The following is a 15,537-nucleotide window of genomic DNA, read 5'->3' as shown; positions in this document are numbered from 1 at the left end:
TGGCGCTATATACATGTGCTCTGATGTCACTGTTTATCTCCATAGAAACTACCCAAACAATCTTTCATACAAACTGTTTAAAGGGACATTACAGTGTTGTGGTGGAAATCACAGCAATAGTGTGGGACAACTACATTTTGTTTAAAAAAATCACAACAGTTGTATGACACTGAATACCCCAATTATGTTTTGATTATTTTACTGATATTTTATTCAGAGATATTTTAAAACATTAGAAACAAACATTTCTTTACCATTCATTTTTTATCATTGAAGATCAAAAGTCTGGGTGTGGGATAAGCACAAAACGGCAATATTTGCATATAATGATTCTGAAAAAAGGTGAAAAAGTCATCATAGACTACTAGAACAAATTTCTTAACACACTTTCATTGTAAAGATAACTATAAAAGTGTGAAATTTCCCCTTTTTTCTGTTTTTCATACAATATGATCAAAGGACATAATAAGTGCCCGTAGTCTAAGAATCACCCAGATCCTGAATTTACTGCATACTGGAGAAGGTTGCTGACTTATTTGAGTCAACATTGTTTATGTGGCTGTGACCCTGCTTATATCTATTTTAGGGTATGGATTATATCTATCTATCTATCTATCTATCTATCTAGATAGATAGATATTCCAAAACCTACCAGTCAGAGTTTGGATCCTTTCTGAGTGACACACTCCACAATGTCTCTGACCATTCATAACCTTTGACCCATAGAGCTGCTATAGGCTCAGAACAGAGGCTGTTCACTGTGGGGGCGTCTGATTGGCTCAGACTGAAGGACGTGGTGAGGTGGCAGGCTGAGCTGGATGTACATTGGCCCCGGCGTTGTGCGGAAGGAGGAGACAATGAATGCGTTAAGGACGCTGTGATGGGGACAGAAGAAGCAGAACGAAGCTGAGCAGGATCACAAATCACAGTGAGTGTCTGAATAAAAAGCATGTACTCAAGTTCACAAACTATTAACTAATATCTAATAGCAGAATGTATTTGTTTGCATCTGTGACACTGCATTATGTTTGTTTGTGAAGTTACAGACAGGCCTGTGGGAATCTGGGACATCCCAGTCAGAAATTCTCTTTCAGACAGGACTTAAAAGTTTGGTTTAGCATTGCTTAGAGCTGCATAACCAAGCGAAAATCCTATTTTCTGGGGCCTGAACAAGATTTCACTTGCTCTTAATTAAAATACTCCTGCAAGGTGGATCCTGTGCCAACATGTTTAAGGCTTGAAAATCACAATTGTTTACAACTGATATCCTTTACAGGTGACGCCTGTTTTCTGGCTGGCAGCAAAGTTCAGGAAGTAAAAGTGGCAGCGACATACTCACTTCGTGTCCATCAAAAATAAAACGCCCATGAAATGAGTGAGCACAAGTTGTTATTTTGCACTAGGTAAGACCAACTTGTTCCCTTGCGAACAAAGAGACTGTCATACTGTGAAGACAGTTTCTCAGGGATGACCTGTGCCCTGCTCCTCAAATCTTCACCTCAACAGCCCGTGTTTAGTCCCCAACCTGCTGATAGGATGTCCTCCAACATTTCTGCTGTATTTCACGGTTTGGTCGGCCCGTCACCTCCCCCTCCAGCTGTTTGGCCTCCTCTAGATTTTGCCCTGGGAGCCCTTGCCTGTTGTGCCGCCTGTGTGTTCACCAATCCTTTGGAGGTGGTGAAGACACGTTTGCAGCTTCAGGGAGAGCTGCAAGCTCGGGGTTCCTACCAGAGACACTACTGTGGAGTCCTCCAGGCTCTGTGGGTGGTGGGCCGTACAGACGGAATCCGGGGACTGCAAAAGGGGCTCTCAGTCGGACTTCTCTACCAGGGTGTAATGAATGGAGTGAGGCTAGGCTCCTACTCCTACTGTGAAGCTTTAGGTGTGACTGCAGTCCATGGAGGTAGTCTGCTCTCAGGTGCAGCTGCGGGGGCGCTGGGTGCTTTCATCGCCTCACCTGCCTACTTGGTAAGTAAGCCAACTTAACATTTGTCCCTTACTGATACATCTGTAGGTAATTACAATATTGGAACTAGTGTAGGTACAAGATGTGATGCCCACATGTAATCGAAAATCGTTCTTATGAACACTTTACTGATCCAGAATGAAAATTCATCTGTTTGCATTCAAAGTCTCTGAACTTTTTTGCGGGGGGGGGTACATTTACCAATAAATGCTCCAATAAGAGTATCAAAATAGTAATAGTTTAAAAAAGTGTGTTTAACAAAAAAGTTTTCTTATGAGTCTTTGTCGCTCTTGCATTTGTCTAATCTTATGGTCTAAATCACTTAAGCAACTTGCGGCTGTGACTGAAGTTTAAAGTTTGTCAGCCCTCGGGGACATCCTACTGGCCTGAGGCCCCAAGTAGTTGAATGTCTTACCTGTTGCCAAGCGGCTTGTCTGCTCACTCCAGTCATGACAATGGCTCACTTTAATTAACATTAGTTGCATAACATTGGAAAATTTCTAACCTTTGCCTTCATTTACAGTTTCACTAAGTAGCATTCGGTAGCTAAACGTCATGTTTGTCTTACCCAGTAGCTAACTAATGTACGTATGTAATATGAACATTAGCTAACTACCTTTGGATCTATGTACTACTTTGGCTAACTAATGTTAGGTATATATTATCAACATTAGCTAACTATTATTCGGTATATGTAATATCAACATTGCCTAACTTAGCTAATGTTGATATTACGTACCTAACTATTATTGGGTATATGCAGTGGTGGGCACAGTTCTGCTTATCCGCTAATTAGCGAAGCTAACTTTTTCATTAGCGGATTAGCTTTTCAGCTAACTTTGAAAACCATCAGCAGACCAATTAGCTTCCTCTAAATTTAGTTTTGCTAACTTTGAGTCCGCTAATATTTTTTTGCTGGCATAGTGAGTAAAGCTTAATGGTCAAAAACATTTGTAGACCCTAAAATCATATAATCATTTACTTTCCACATGCAAGGACAGAGACACGTGGCAGGAGACAAAAAAAGCAAGGCAGTTTTTACTCATGGTTTCATTTATAAACAAAACTAATTCCGGAAAATTTATCGACATTGACGGCAACTCTGTCATTTTTACAAAGTGAAAATATCGCACATCTCTTTAAAAGTAATGCGCAAATTCTGAAGGTTTGAGCTTTAACAGACACACCCTGGGAATGCCTCAGGATCCCCCAGTCAGGTGGTTAATGTTGCCCAGGAAACAGAAGTCTGGGGTCCCCTGCTGGAGCTGTTGCTGGTATTATATTGGTGACATTATTTAAAGAAATTATTGATGTGTGGGAAAATAATAGAAGACACTTTTACTAAAAAAGCCCACAGTACTGTAAACACTTGGCCTGTAGTGCGGCATAAAAAGACTCCATCTTGCTCAGTTTCAAAGGTCTTCCAAACGTTGTGAGTCCACAGTATTTATAACTAGCAAACACCTTTCCAGAATCTACTGTGCAGTCTTAAACTGAGCGCTGTGTACTTTCTTTTACTGTTCCTGTTTTTCACTTCTGTGTCCTATGAGGTTTGTCGAAATAGATATGTATCCCTAAAGGCAGTGCAAACACAAAGCGGTGGCTGTTTATTTGTGACGTGTTTCGACCTTCACAGCAAACCTTCCTTTAATGTTGTTTTAAATGCTGTTCACATTTTATGAATGCTGCCTGCATGCCCATCATGCACGCTACATGTTGTTTTTGTGCCTCAACTGTCAGTGTATTTAAACAACCTCACATGCGCCCCTTCCTGCAGTCACAGTATATGTGGTTACATTCATACCTATCAGTGTTCCTAAATGTAATCTGCACCTATCTTTAAGGAGTGCAACGCTGCCAGACATTTGCCCTATCTTGGGCTGAGCTGTGTGTGCTTTGGCAGTGAATGAACGTGGGAGACACAAAGGTTAATTTATTTATATCCTGTGTGAGAAGGAGCAGCAAATAATTACAATGTGACAGTCATGTTCTGGTGCAAATGGATTTCTGGATCAATTGTTTTTAAAAAAAGACATGTTACATAACTCATTCCTTTTGCACATGAGCAGAATTGCCTGTAATTATGTGAATCAGATATTAGTGATGTCTGTTCCTCCTCCTTGCTCCTTCCCAGGAGCGTAGCACCAAATTCTGGGCCCTAGGTACTAGCCATATTGGAACCCTCCCAACTGTTATGTTCTTTTTTTATTAACGGAAACACCAAATTTCTAATGCGTACTCAAACCAGGTCTAAATCATGTAAACCTTAGATCACACCTGGGAGTCAGAACCCTTTTTAAAGTTGGGGGAGCAATATTGAGTTGGGGGGTCTGGGCGACCAAATTGCAACCATTTTTCTAGAAAATGGTGCAAGGCCAACAGGTCAACATTTTAAAAGACTTATACCCCAATGTTAACTTGACTACAAATTAGGGTTAGGGATATAAGATCTACAGTCACAGCAAAATTCTAATTTAACACAATTTTCCAAAATAAGTAATTAAATTAAAGTGTAATTCATGGCTTAACTGTGTAATTCCCTTTGTGAAGGAAAAAAAATACATCATACAATATTCTACAATCAAAACATTAAAGAACAGATTACCCATCTTATAGTCAATGTCATTCAGTAAACTTAGTCCATATTAATAAGGAATTACTGTACTGTCTTACGAGGTAATATAAAATGTCATAATAAAAATGACATTTTATAACCCTGTATTTGGAAAAAAGAAGGTAATTCCTGTTATTTCTTAACAATATTAGACTGAATAAATCATTGCAATATATTTTTGTTTGTTAAAAAAATGGAAAAAGGTTAATTCATGTTATATACTCTCTACATATATACCATAATAGCCCTATTCTTATTCTGTATACGTTGTAATTTTCTGTAATATTGTATAGTTTGTATAGTCATCTTCTACCTCCTGTGTTCCTGTGACTACAGAGACACACCATTTATTAGGTAATCCTAATATCAGCTCAACAAAAAACAAATACACAAATTTTCTTGCAGCAGAAACAAGCTGCCCTGCTCCTGTCCTGTGTCGTCACAGCAGCAGCCATGCACTGCTCTGTGTCCCCCTCCCTCCCTTTCTCCCTCCCGCGTGGACCGTGTGTCCTGTGGGGAGAGAGGAGAGATAAGCAGAGCGGTGGCTGCTTGTTGACATTCATTCAGATTATGTTTTAGTTATTTTGCCACCAAAACCAGTATGGGATTACATGTCTTTTCCTTTTAAACTGTGAAGTTTATATGTCCTCAGTGCTGATATTAGCAAGTTTCCTGCGTGCGCATTAAGATAGTTCTCAAGCTCACCTCTATTCTCAAAGAATTTGGTTAGCAGCTGTTTTCCCTCATTTAGTTTTCTTTCTCTGTCCTTTTTTCTCTTCTTTTTTGAAATCCAAGTTATACTATTACAGCAGAATTATGTTTCACAACATTTATACATGCATTCTTATTATATTCTTATACAACATGAAATGTATGGACATTAATAACATGCAACACAAAAATGTATTTAATGCCTTTTTTGTGCGCCCCCCCCCATGCTCTGGGCCCTGGGTACCCCCCTTCTGACGCCCCTGCTCCTTCCCATAAATGGGCTCAGTTTTCACACCGAATGTATTAGTGCATGGCATGTGGAGCAAAATACGTGAACAACATGTGTCCTGCATTACTTTTGTAGGTGAAGACTCATCTGCAGGCCCAGACTGTGGAAGCAATAGCAGTTGGCCATCAGCATAACCATCTGGTAAAATATGCATCAAGATTCAACAACACAATCATTTTCGATATGTGCTGAAATCACATTATAGAAAAAACTGACCTGTTTATTGGGTTTGGTATATTAAAGATATATATGCAGTTCATTCCATAAGTATTTGGACATAAATATGTGGTAAAAAAAAATCGCACTCACCATATATATATATATATATATATATATATATAAAACATACATACATCTATCTATCTAGATAGGTAGATAGAGCAGTCTTTTGAATGACTCATCACTAATTTGCAGTACTGACAAAAAGTATTGCCACATGTTCTGTCTACTATTTAATTCCAATTTTACTTTTCCTTTCTGTTTTATATTTTGCCACAAATTTACCCATGTTGTGGGCATCATGTTTCTGCCAGTGGTTGCTAGCTTGTGAAAAGATACAGATACAGAGCCTTTCAGTGCAAATACAGTAGTGTTCAGAATAATAGTAGTGCTATGTGACTAAAAAGATTAATCCAGGTTTTGAGTATATTTCTTATTGTTACATGGGAAACAAGGTACCAGTAGATTCAGTAGATTCTCACAAATCCAACAAGACCAAGCATTCATGATATGCACACTCTTAAGGCTATGAAATTGGGCTATTTGTAAAAAAAAAAAAAAGTAGAAAAGGGGGTGTTCACAGTAATAGTAGCATCTGCTTTTGACACTACAAACTCAAAACTATTATGTTCAAACTGCTTTTTTAGCAATCCTGTGAATCACTAAACTAGTATTTAGTTGTATAACCACAGTTTTTCATGATTTCTTCACATCTGCGAGGAATTAATTTTGTTGGTTTGGAACTAAGATTTTGCTTGTTTACTAGTGTGCTTGGGGTCATTGTCTTGTTGAAACACCCATTTCAAGGGCATGTCCTCTTCAGCATAAGGCAACATGACCTCTTCAAGTATTTTGACATATCCAAACTGATCCATGATACCTGGTATGCGATATATAGGCCCAAAACCATAGTAGGAGAAACATGCCCATATCATGATGCTTGCACCACCATGCTTCACTGTCTTCACTGTGAACTGTGGCTTGAATTCAGAGTTTGGGGGTTGTCTTACAAACTGTGTGCGGCCCTTGGACCCAAAAAGAACAATTTTACTCTCATCAGTCCACAAATATTCCTCCATTTCTCTTTAGGCCAGTTGATGTGTTCTTTGGCAAATTGTAACCTCTTCTGCACATGTCTTTTATTTAACAGAGGGACTTTGCGGGGGATTCTTGCAAATAAATTAGCTTCACACAGGCATCTTCTAACTGTCACAGCACTTACAGGTAACTCCAGACTGTCTTTGCTCATCCTGGAGCTGATCAGTGGGTGAGCCTTTGCCATTCTGGTTATTCTTCTATCCATTTTGATGGTTGTTTTCCGTTTTCTTCCACGCGTCTCTGTTTTTTTTTGTTTTTTTTTATCCATTTTAAAGCATTGGAGATCATTGTAAATGAATAGCCTATAATTTTTTGCACCTGCGTATACGTTTTCCCTTCTCCAATCAACTTTTTAATCAAACTACGCTGTTCTTCTGAACAATGTCTTGAACATCCCATTTTCCTCAGGCTTTCAAAGAGAAAAGCATGTTCAACAGGTGCTGGCTTCATCCTTAAATAGGGGACACCTGATTCACACCTGTTTGTTCCACAAAATTGACAAACTCACTGACTGTATGCCACACTACTGTTATTGTGAACACCCCCTTTTCTACTTTGTTTTTACTAATAGCCCAATTTCATAGCCTTAAGAGTGTGTATATCAGGAATGCTTGGTCTTGTTGGATTTGTGAGAATCTACTGAATCTACTGGTACCTTGTTTCCCATGAAATAATAAGAAATATACTCAAAACCTGGATTAATCTTTTTAGTCACATAGTACTACTATTATTCTGAACACTACTGTATAAACCTGATTAAACCACACACAGACTTTAAAGGTCTGGGGAAGAAAATAAACATAATTTAAAATAATGAAAAAGGTATGTCCAGAGTGCAAATTAAATAAATTTTGGTAACCCTCTAGAGCTCTTTCTTATTTGCTCCTGTGCAGCAGGCAAACCACGTACAGGGGCAATATGTGAGGATGCTCTCTATGGTAGAGCGGTAAACAGACACGAGCAATCTCTGGTTTATGTTATTTTTCCTGAATATTCTTAGAAAGTGGAGCCTTTGCTGTGCCTTCTTTACCAAATGTGTGGCGTTCCTGTCCCAGGTCAGTTTCTCATCTGTGTGGACTCCCAGGAAACAGAAGTCCCTGACTCTTTCTACACAGGTCCCCCCAACGATAATGGCTGAATGTCTGTTTTGCTTCTCCTGAAGTCTGTGATTAGCTCCTTGGTTTTGGATGTGTTCCAGAGCAGGTTATTTTCTCTACACCACACCATCGGTTGTTCCACCTCATTCTGGTAGGCGGACTCATCTCCTCCAGTGATACAGCCTACCACTGTGGGGTCATCCGTATACTTAATGAAGGTGTTGCAGGTGTAGATAGGAGTGCAGTCAGAGGTGTAGGGGATGAAGAGCAATGGGCTCAGCACGAATCCTTGTGGGGAACCAGTGCTGAGTGTGAGAGCTGTGGATATGTGGGGGCCAATCTTGACTCTCTATGAGCAATCTGACAGAAAGTCCTTAATCCAAAGACATGTGGAATGAGGTAGACCGAGGTTCAGCAGTTTCCTCACGAGGACATGGGGGAGGATGGTGTTGAATGCTGAACTATAATCCACGAAGAGAAGGTGAGTGTAGTTACCTTGTTGCTCCAGGTGGGTCAGCGTGGTGTGGAGGGCAGCGGTCACGGCATTCTCTGTTGACGTGTTGATCTTGTAAGCAAATTAGTGGGGGCTGTGAATGACATGATGTGACTTCTAACCAGTTTTTCAAAACACTACATCACCACCGGTGTGAGTGCAACAGGCCGGTAGTCATTGAGGCTGGTTATGGGGGATTTCTTGGGTAGGGAGACTATGGTGGAGGTCTTCAGGCATGATGGAACAGCAGACTGTGTCAGGGACCGGTTGAAGATTTTGGTGAAAATCCCAGCAAGCTGGTCTGCACAGTCTTTCCGCACCTGTCCAAAGACACCATCGAGGCCCGTTGCTTTACGTGGGTTGACCAGCAAACTAGATGGACTAATTCACTCACTCGCTCATCTAAATTTTTGCTGTCCAGTTCCTATGCTGTTACCAGTGCAGGGAAATGACATATTTTTAGTGTTATGGTGGATGTTTTACTCAGTGATATTTCTACCTTTACTTCAAATTCATCAATGTTTTTACTTCTATTTTAGGGAGTGTGCGATGCTTTTATTACTATCTATAGAAGAGAAGGTTTACTTGGACTGTGGCGGGGTGTGAATGGAGCGGTGCCTCGCGTCATGGTGGGATCAGCTACTCAACTAGCAACCTTTACGTCAGCCAAGGACTGGGTGTCCCATACTCAGGTAGGCTGGCAAATGCCTGGAAAAGTAAATCTGTTGCTGTCTCAGAACCATCTAGCCCAAAGTCTTCCATTGGTTGCCATTAATCTTTTCAACATGGATTGTGTCTGCTCTTGCAGTGGTTTAGTCCAAACAGCTGGCTCACTGCTCTGGTAGCTGCCATGATTAGTGGAGTTGCTGTGGCGATCACTATGACACCGTTCGACGTCATTAGCACACGGCTGTACAACCAGCCGGTGGATGAGTTTTGTAGGGTGAGTACATGTGAACTTTCGAAATACTTTCTTTTGTGTCATTACGAAAAAAAAAGTATGCACTGCCAAGATGACAGCTTTTCAGACTTAACCTCTTGTACCTTTTAGGGACGCCAGTACCATGGATTTTTAGACTGCATGCTGAAGGTTTTCCAAACTGAAGGCCTGCTGGGCCTGTACAAAGGCATCAGCCCTGTTTTTCTGCGATTGGCACCTCATACGGTGCTCAGCATGATGTTCTGGGATGTGATGAGGCAACATGCTTTGAAGAACAGTCAAAAAAAGGCAAGGACCATTAAAAAACAGATGAGCAGATGATTGAGAAAGCTGTAACAAGGAGTTGTATCGGGATTCAATCGGAAGACCATTCTGTTCAACATCAGTTCTTTAAGCAAAAAGTCAGTCTATCAGGAAAAAAAGCTCACATTTTAGTCATGATTTGTTCATTTGTTCTGCTTTTGGAGCTTCATGAAGAAATACAGCTCTGTCTACAGAAAATGCACAAAAAAATACAATAAATTAATTGGGAATAAAGAGGGACAGCAGGGATGGAAAATGTACATGGACAGCAATATAAGTCAATCAATCAATTTTATTTATATAGCGCCAAATCACAGCAAACAGTTGCCCCAAGGCGCTTTATATTGTAAGGCAAGGCCATACAATAATTACGTAAAAACCCCAACGGTCAAAACGACCCCCTGTGAGCAAGCACTTGGCGACAGTGGGAAGGAAAAACTCCCTTTTAACAGGAAGAAACCTCCAGCAGAACCAGGCTCAGGGAGGGGCAGTCTTCTGCTGGTTGGGGCTGAGGGAGAGAACCAGGAAAAAGACATGCTGTGGAGGGGAGCAGAGATCAATCACTAATGATTAAATGCAGAGTGGTGCATACAGAGCAAAAGGAGAAAGAAACACTCAGTGCATCGTGGGAACCCCCCAGCAGTCTAAGTCTATAGCAGCATAACTAAGGGATGGTTCAGGGTCACCTGCAGTCTGAGAGCGAAGTGCTCTATTGGGGTGATATGGTACTATGAGGTCCCTAAGATAAGATGGGACCTGATTATTCAAAACCTTGTAAGTAAGAAGAAGAATTTTAAATTCTATTCTAGAGTTAACAGGAAGCCAATGAAGAGAGGCCAATATGGGTGAGATATGCTCTCTCCTTCTAGTCCCTGTTATTACTCTAGCTGCAGCATTTTGAATTAACAAGGCTTTTCAGGGAACTTTTAGGACAACCTGATAATAATGAATTACAATAGTCCAGTCTAGAGGAAATAAATGCATGAATTAGTTTTTCAGCATCACTCTGAGACAAGACCTTTTCATTTGTAACCTTCACTAATGCTGTTTCTGTACTATGATGAATTCTAAAACCTGACTGAAACTCTTCAAATAGACCATTCCTCTGCAGATGATCAGTTAGCTGTTTTACAACTACCCTTTCAAGAATTTTTGAGAGAAAAGGAAGGTTGGAGATTGGCCTATAATTAGCTGGGTCAAGTGATGGCTTTTTAAGTAATGGTTTAATTACTGCCACCTTAAAAGCCTGTGGTACATAGCCAACTAATAAAGATAGATTGATCATATTTAAGATCGAAGCATTAAGTAATGGTAGGGCTTCCTTGAGCAGCCTGGTAGGAATGGGGTCTAATAGACATGTTGATGGTTTGGAGGAAGTAACTAATGAAAATAACTCAGACAGAACAATCGGAGAGAAAGAGTCTAACCAAATGCCGGCATCACTGAAAGCAGCCAAAGATAACGATACGTCTTTGGGATGGTTATGAGTAATTTTTTCTCTAATAGTTAAAATTTTACTAGCAAAGAAAGTCATGAAGTCATTACTAGTTAAAGTTAAAGGAATACTCGGCTCAATAGAGCTCTGACTCTTTGTCAGCCTGGCTACAGTGCTGAAAAGAAACCTGGGGTTGTTCTTATTTTCTTCAATTAGTGATGAGTAGTAAGATGTCCTAGCTAAGTGGCAGAAATGTGTTGGTTTGTGCAATAATAAGACTTGTAATATTACAAAGCTAGATAATGTGATGATTACTAATCATTTATAATTAATGCATTTGGATAACAAAGCACTAATCAATGCATTAACATTGCACTGATTTATTTTTAGTGTCTTAATAAGTCCCCATAAATACTTCAGGAAAAAAATGCATATGTTCAATTTTCAGCTTTCTCAAATACACTAAGTGCAAAGGTTTGAGGCACCCCAGCATTGTGACAAATAAAACCTAGTGCTGTTATTACATTATTATTCTAGTGGATGAACGGGAGATCAATTTTGATATATTTTTAAATGTGCCTGTTGTTTTTGAAATCTTACTTGACTTCATTAAACATGAATCAGCTGTCACATTACATACCTTTTGTTCAAATAACCACAAAAAAGCAATTGTAGATTTGGTTGATAATCAGTTGATTAAAAGAAGACATAAATCCCTGATTAAATTTATTTCATTAAAACCTGCTGATCCCACCGAGATCCTTAGTTTGGGTCTCATTAACATCAGATCATTGTCTCTGAAGTCATTGCTGGTGAATGACTTAATTGTGGATCATCGTCTGAATGTGCTTGGATTATGTGAAACCTGGATTAAATCCACAGCTGTCCTTCCTCTGAATGAGGCCTGCCCACCGGAGTACACTTTTAGTCACGTTTCACGTGATGTGAAGAAAGGCGGGAGTGTTGCTTTTATTTATAAATCCAGGTTTACTTTAGTAACTGTTGGGGGTCAGAAATATAATTCATTTGAGCATCTGATTCTCCGTTATGCCCATGATGCTAAGTACTGTCAGGGTCATAAAACTGTAAATCAGCTATGTTGTCACTGTCTACAGGCCTCCTGGCCCATATTCTGATTTTTTTTAGATGAATTTGGCACATTCATCTCTAGTCTTTCAACTAGTGTAGACAACATTTTGATTATTGGTGACTTTAACATTCATATAAATAAGCTCTCTGATCCCCTCGGTAAATCATTTATGGAAATCATGGATGCATTAGGGTTTCAGCAGTTCGTTCATGGTTCAACGCATATCAGTGGTAATACTCTGGATTTGGTTCTTGCACGTGGCCTTGCTGTCACAAATATCGACATCCTGCCTCTTGCATCAGTGGTCTCTGACCACTCGCTTATTAGGTTTACAATTACGCTGCCGCGTTTAGTGGAGCAACAACCTTGCCTATCATTGCGGCGACAAATTAAACCTTCAACTTTGACTGAACTCGAAGCAAGACTACCTGAAATCCTAACTTCAAGCTTGATGAAATTTCAGTCAGTAGACAGTCTTGCAGATAGCCTGAATTTAGTGCTAAAAAAAACCACACTTGATAAGATTGCGCCTCCTCTATTAAAGCCATGCCTTCCCAAAGCACAGACACCCTGGTTCAATAGTTATTTGCGTGACCTTAGGAAGAAGGCTAGAGGGTTGGAACGGAAATGGCGTAGTTCCAAACTAGAGGTGTTTCACCTTGCGTGGCGTGAAGCTATTTTAGATTATAACCATGCTTTATTGGCTACGAAGCAGGCGTATTATTCTATTAACAAGCATAACTCAAAGTTCTTGTTTGATACGGTGGCATTTCTTATTCATGGACAGCCACCTGTTGGTCGTTCTCCTTTTTCAGCACAGGACTTTCTGGACTATTTCGAAAAGAAAATAGAAGATATTAGGTTGAGCACATCTCAGCATACTTTGGTTGAATCATTGTATCCAGCTACTGAGCTGGGGACTACTACTGAGGTGCTACCTAGATTCACGGAATTTAACAGTATCTCACAAGGTGTGCTGACGAAACTCGTGATGTCTACTAGAAGCACAACTTGTTTATTTGATCCTATACCAACAAAATTGTTTAAGGATCTTTGGCCCATTCTTGGGCCGACTGTGCTGGAAATTGTTAACCTTTCTTTAAACTCTGGATCTGTTCCAAATTGTTTTAAATCTGCAGTGGTTAAACCACTACTCAAGAAATCTAATCTTGATCCTGGTGAATTGAAAAATTATAGGCCGATATCAAATCTATCATTCTGCTCTAAAATTCTGGAAAAGGTGGTTTCACGGCAGCTTGTGGACTATCTTACTGAGAATGACCTTTTTGAGCCACTGCAGTCTGCTTTTAGAAGACATCACTCCGCAGAAACAGCACTTATTAAAGTAGTTAATGATCTTCTGTGAGCAATGGACTCGGATACTACTACAGCATTGGTGTTGTTGGATCGCAGTGCTGCGTTTGACACAGTTGATCATCATATTCTACTTGATAGGCTAGAAAACAGTTTCGGGATTACTGGAACTGCTCTTGTGTGGCTGACGTGTTATCTGTCTGGTCGTTCCCATTGTGTTTTGTGCAATGACACTACCTCTGATTTTAAGGGCATGAAGTTCGGGGTTCCGCAGGGATCCGTTCTGGGTCCCTTGCTTTTTTCCCTTTATATGGCACCCCTTGGGAACATTTTGCGGCGTTTCGGGGTTGCTTTTCATTGTTATGCTGATGATACTCAGTTGTATATGCCGATAGCTGCTGGAAATCCTGTCCACATAAAATCTTTACAGGACTGTCTTGCAGCAGTGAGAAGTTGGATGTCTAGTAACTTTCTACTTTTGAACTCTGATAAGACTGAAATGATGGTTCTTGGCCCAGCAAGACATCGGCACCAATTTGATCAGTTGGCGCTTAGCCTAGGTTCATGTGTTATACATCATACTGACAAAGTGAGGAACCTTGGGGTAATCTTTGATCCTACGTTGTCCTTTGACCTCCACATTAGGGACATTACGAGGACTGCTTTCTTTCATCTGAGAAATATAGCAAAGATTCGCCCCATCCTGTCTATGGCTGATGCTGAGACTCTGATTCACGCATTTGTCTCTTCTAGATTGGATTATTGTAATGCTTTATTTTCTGGTCTGCCGCAGTCTAGCATTCGAGGACTTCAGTTGGTGCAGAATGCTGCTGCCAGAATTTTGACACAAAGTAGGTTTGACCACATTACTCCCATTCTGGCATCCCTTCATTGGTTACCGGTTTCTGCCAGATTGGATTTTGAAGTTTTATTGTTGGTTTATAAAATTGTTCATGGACTGGCGCCTTCCTACTTGGCGGACTTGGTTAAGCCCTACGTACCTGCGAGGCCTTTGCGTTCGCAGGGCGCAGGGCTTCTGTGTGTTCCGAGGATGAACAAAAAGTCTGTGGGTATAGAGCCTTTTCCTACCGTGGTCCGGCTCTTTGGAATGATCTACCTGCTGTTATTCGGCAGTCTGACACGGTGGAGATTTTTAAATCAAGACTGAAGACCCACTTTTTTAGACTGTCTTATCATTAATTTTTTAATCTTTGTGTTTGCTTTGTAATTTCTTTTTTATTCTACTGTGTTTTATCTTTTAACTGTGCTTTTCATTTTGAATTTAGATTAATTTGTGTTGTTGTGAATTATGTGAAGCGCCTTGGTACGACTTTGTCGTGATTTGGCGCTATATAAATTAAATTCAATTAGACTGTGCCAAAGGCCTTCTGATGAAACTGGAGGATTTTGAGTTTGTGTTCATGTTGTACACATATGAACAAATCTTCTCTGAGACTGATGTGGTGTTTGACATTGTCCAGCAGAGAGCTGTGGATGTTCTGTACTGCAAGAAAAGAATTGAGTCTCTTCTTGTTTTTGTCAAAGAGAAGAGGTCAGAGGGGGCTTTCCAAGCTGTTTATGCCAAAGCAGCAGATCTCACATCAGACCCACAAACTGAGCCCATGAGAAAACGCCGTCTGTCACAACTACAGGATCCCAAGGAGCGCTACAGAAATCTGTACATGGCCATCCTAGACAATCTCACAGAGCAGCTACCTTGACATTTTGCAAATCTGCGCTTCTTGGAATTGGTCAATCCAGGGAAATTTGATGTGATGAGACAAGTGTTTCCAGAGGAGGCATTTCAGAGTGTCCTGAAAAGTTTTGGCCAGTTCTTTGATTCAGGGAGACTGAGGTCTGAACTTCAAGTCCTATATTCAAACCAGGACTTGCAGGGCAACAGGGGAAAGCTATGTGATTTCTTGCTGTTTCTGAAAGACATGGAGTTGGACAGTGCAATGCCTCAGG

General features: G+C 40.3%; 1 protein-coding gene across 1 annotated transcript; it reads left to right on the top strand.

The window, feature by feature from the left end:
* Window positions 1-701: 701 nt before the first annotated feature.
* Window positions 702-11,749, top strand: slc25a34 (solute carrier family 25 member 34). Its single transcript, XM_034166538.1, has 7 exons — window positions 702-928; window positions 1,277-1,968; window positions 5,656-5,721; window positions 9,027-9,179; window positions 9,296-9,430; window positions 9,539-10,007; window positions 11,410-11,749. The coding sequence occupies exons 2-6, from the start codon at window positions 1,468-1,470 to the stop codon at window positions 9,746-9,748; spliced, it is 1,065 nt and encodes a 354-aa protein (XP_034022429.1). The 5' UTR covers window positions 702-928; window positions 1,277-1,467; the 3' UTR covers window positions 9,749-10,007; window positions 11,410-11,749.
* Window positions 11,750-15,537: the final 3,788 nt, after the last annotated feature.

Source organism: Thalassophryne amazonica, chromosome 3 (genome assembly GCF_902500255.1).
Source record: "Thalassophryne amazonica chromosome 3, fThaAma1.1, whole genome shotgun sequence".
NCBI classification, from domain to species: Eukaryota; Metazoa; Chordata; class Actinopteri; order Batrachoidiformes; family Batrachoididae; genus Thalassophryne; species Thalassophryne amazonica.
This window is presented reverse-complemented; position numbering and strand designations above follow the sequence as displayed.

Bases quoted from the DNA above. Each gene is read 5' to 3' on its own strand.
- slc25a34 (XM_034166538.1), top strand. From the start codon at position 1,468: ATGACCTGTGCCCTGCTCCTCAAATCTTCACCTCAACAGCCCGTGTTT. The intron at 1,969-5,655 runs GTAAGTAAGCCA...TTACTTTTGTAG, and splicing joins TCGCCTCACCTGCCTACTTG to GTGAAGACTCATCTGCAGGC. The intron at 9,431-9,538 runs GTGAGTACATGT...TGTACCTTTTAG, and splicing joins CGGTGGATGAGTTTTGTAGG to GGACGCCAGTACCATGGATT.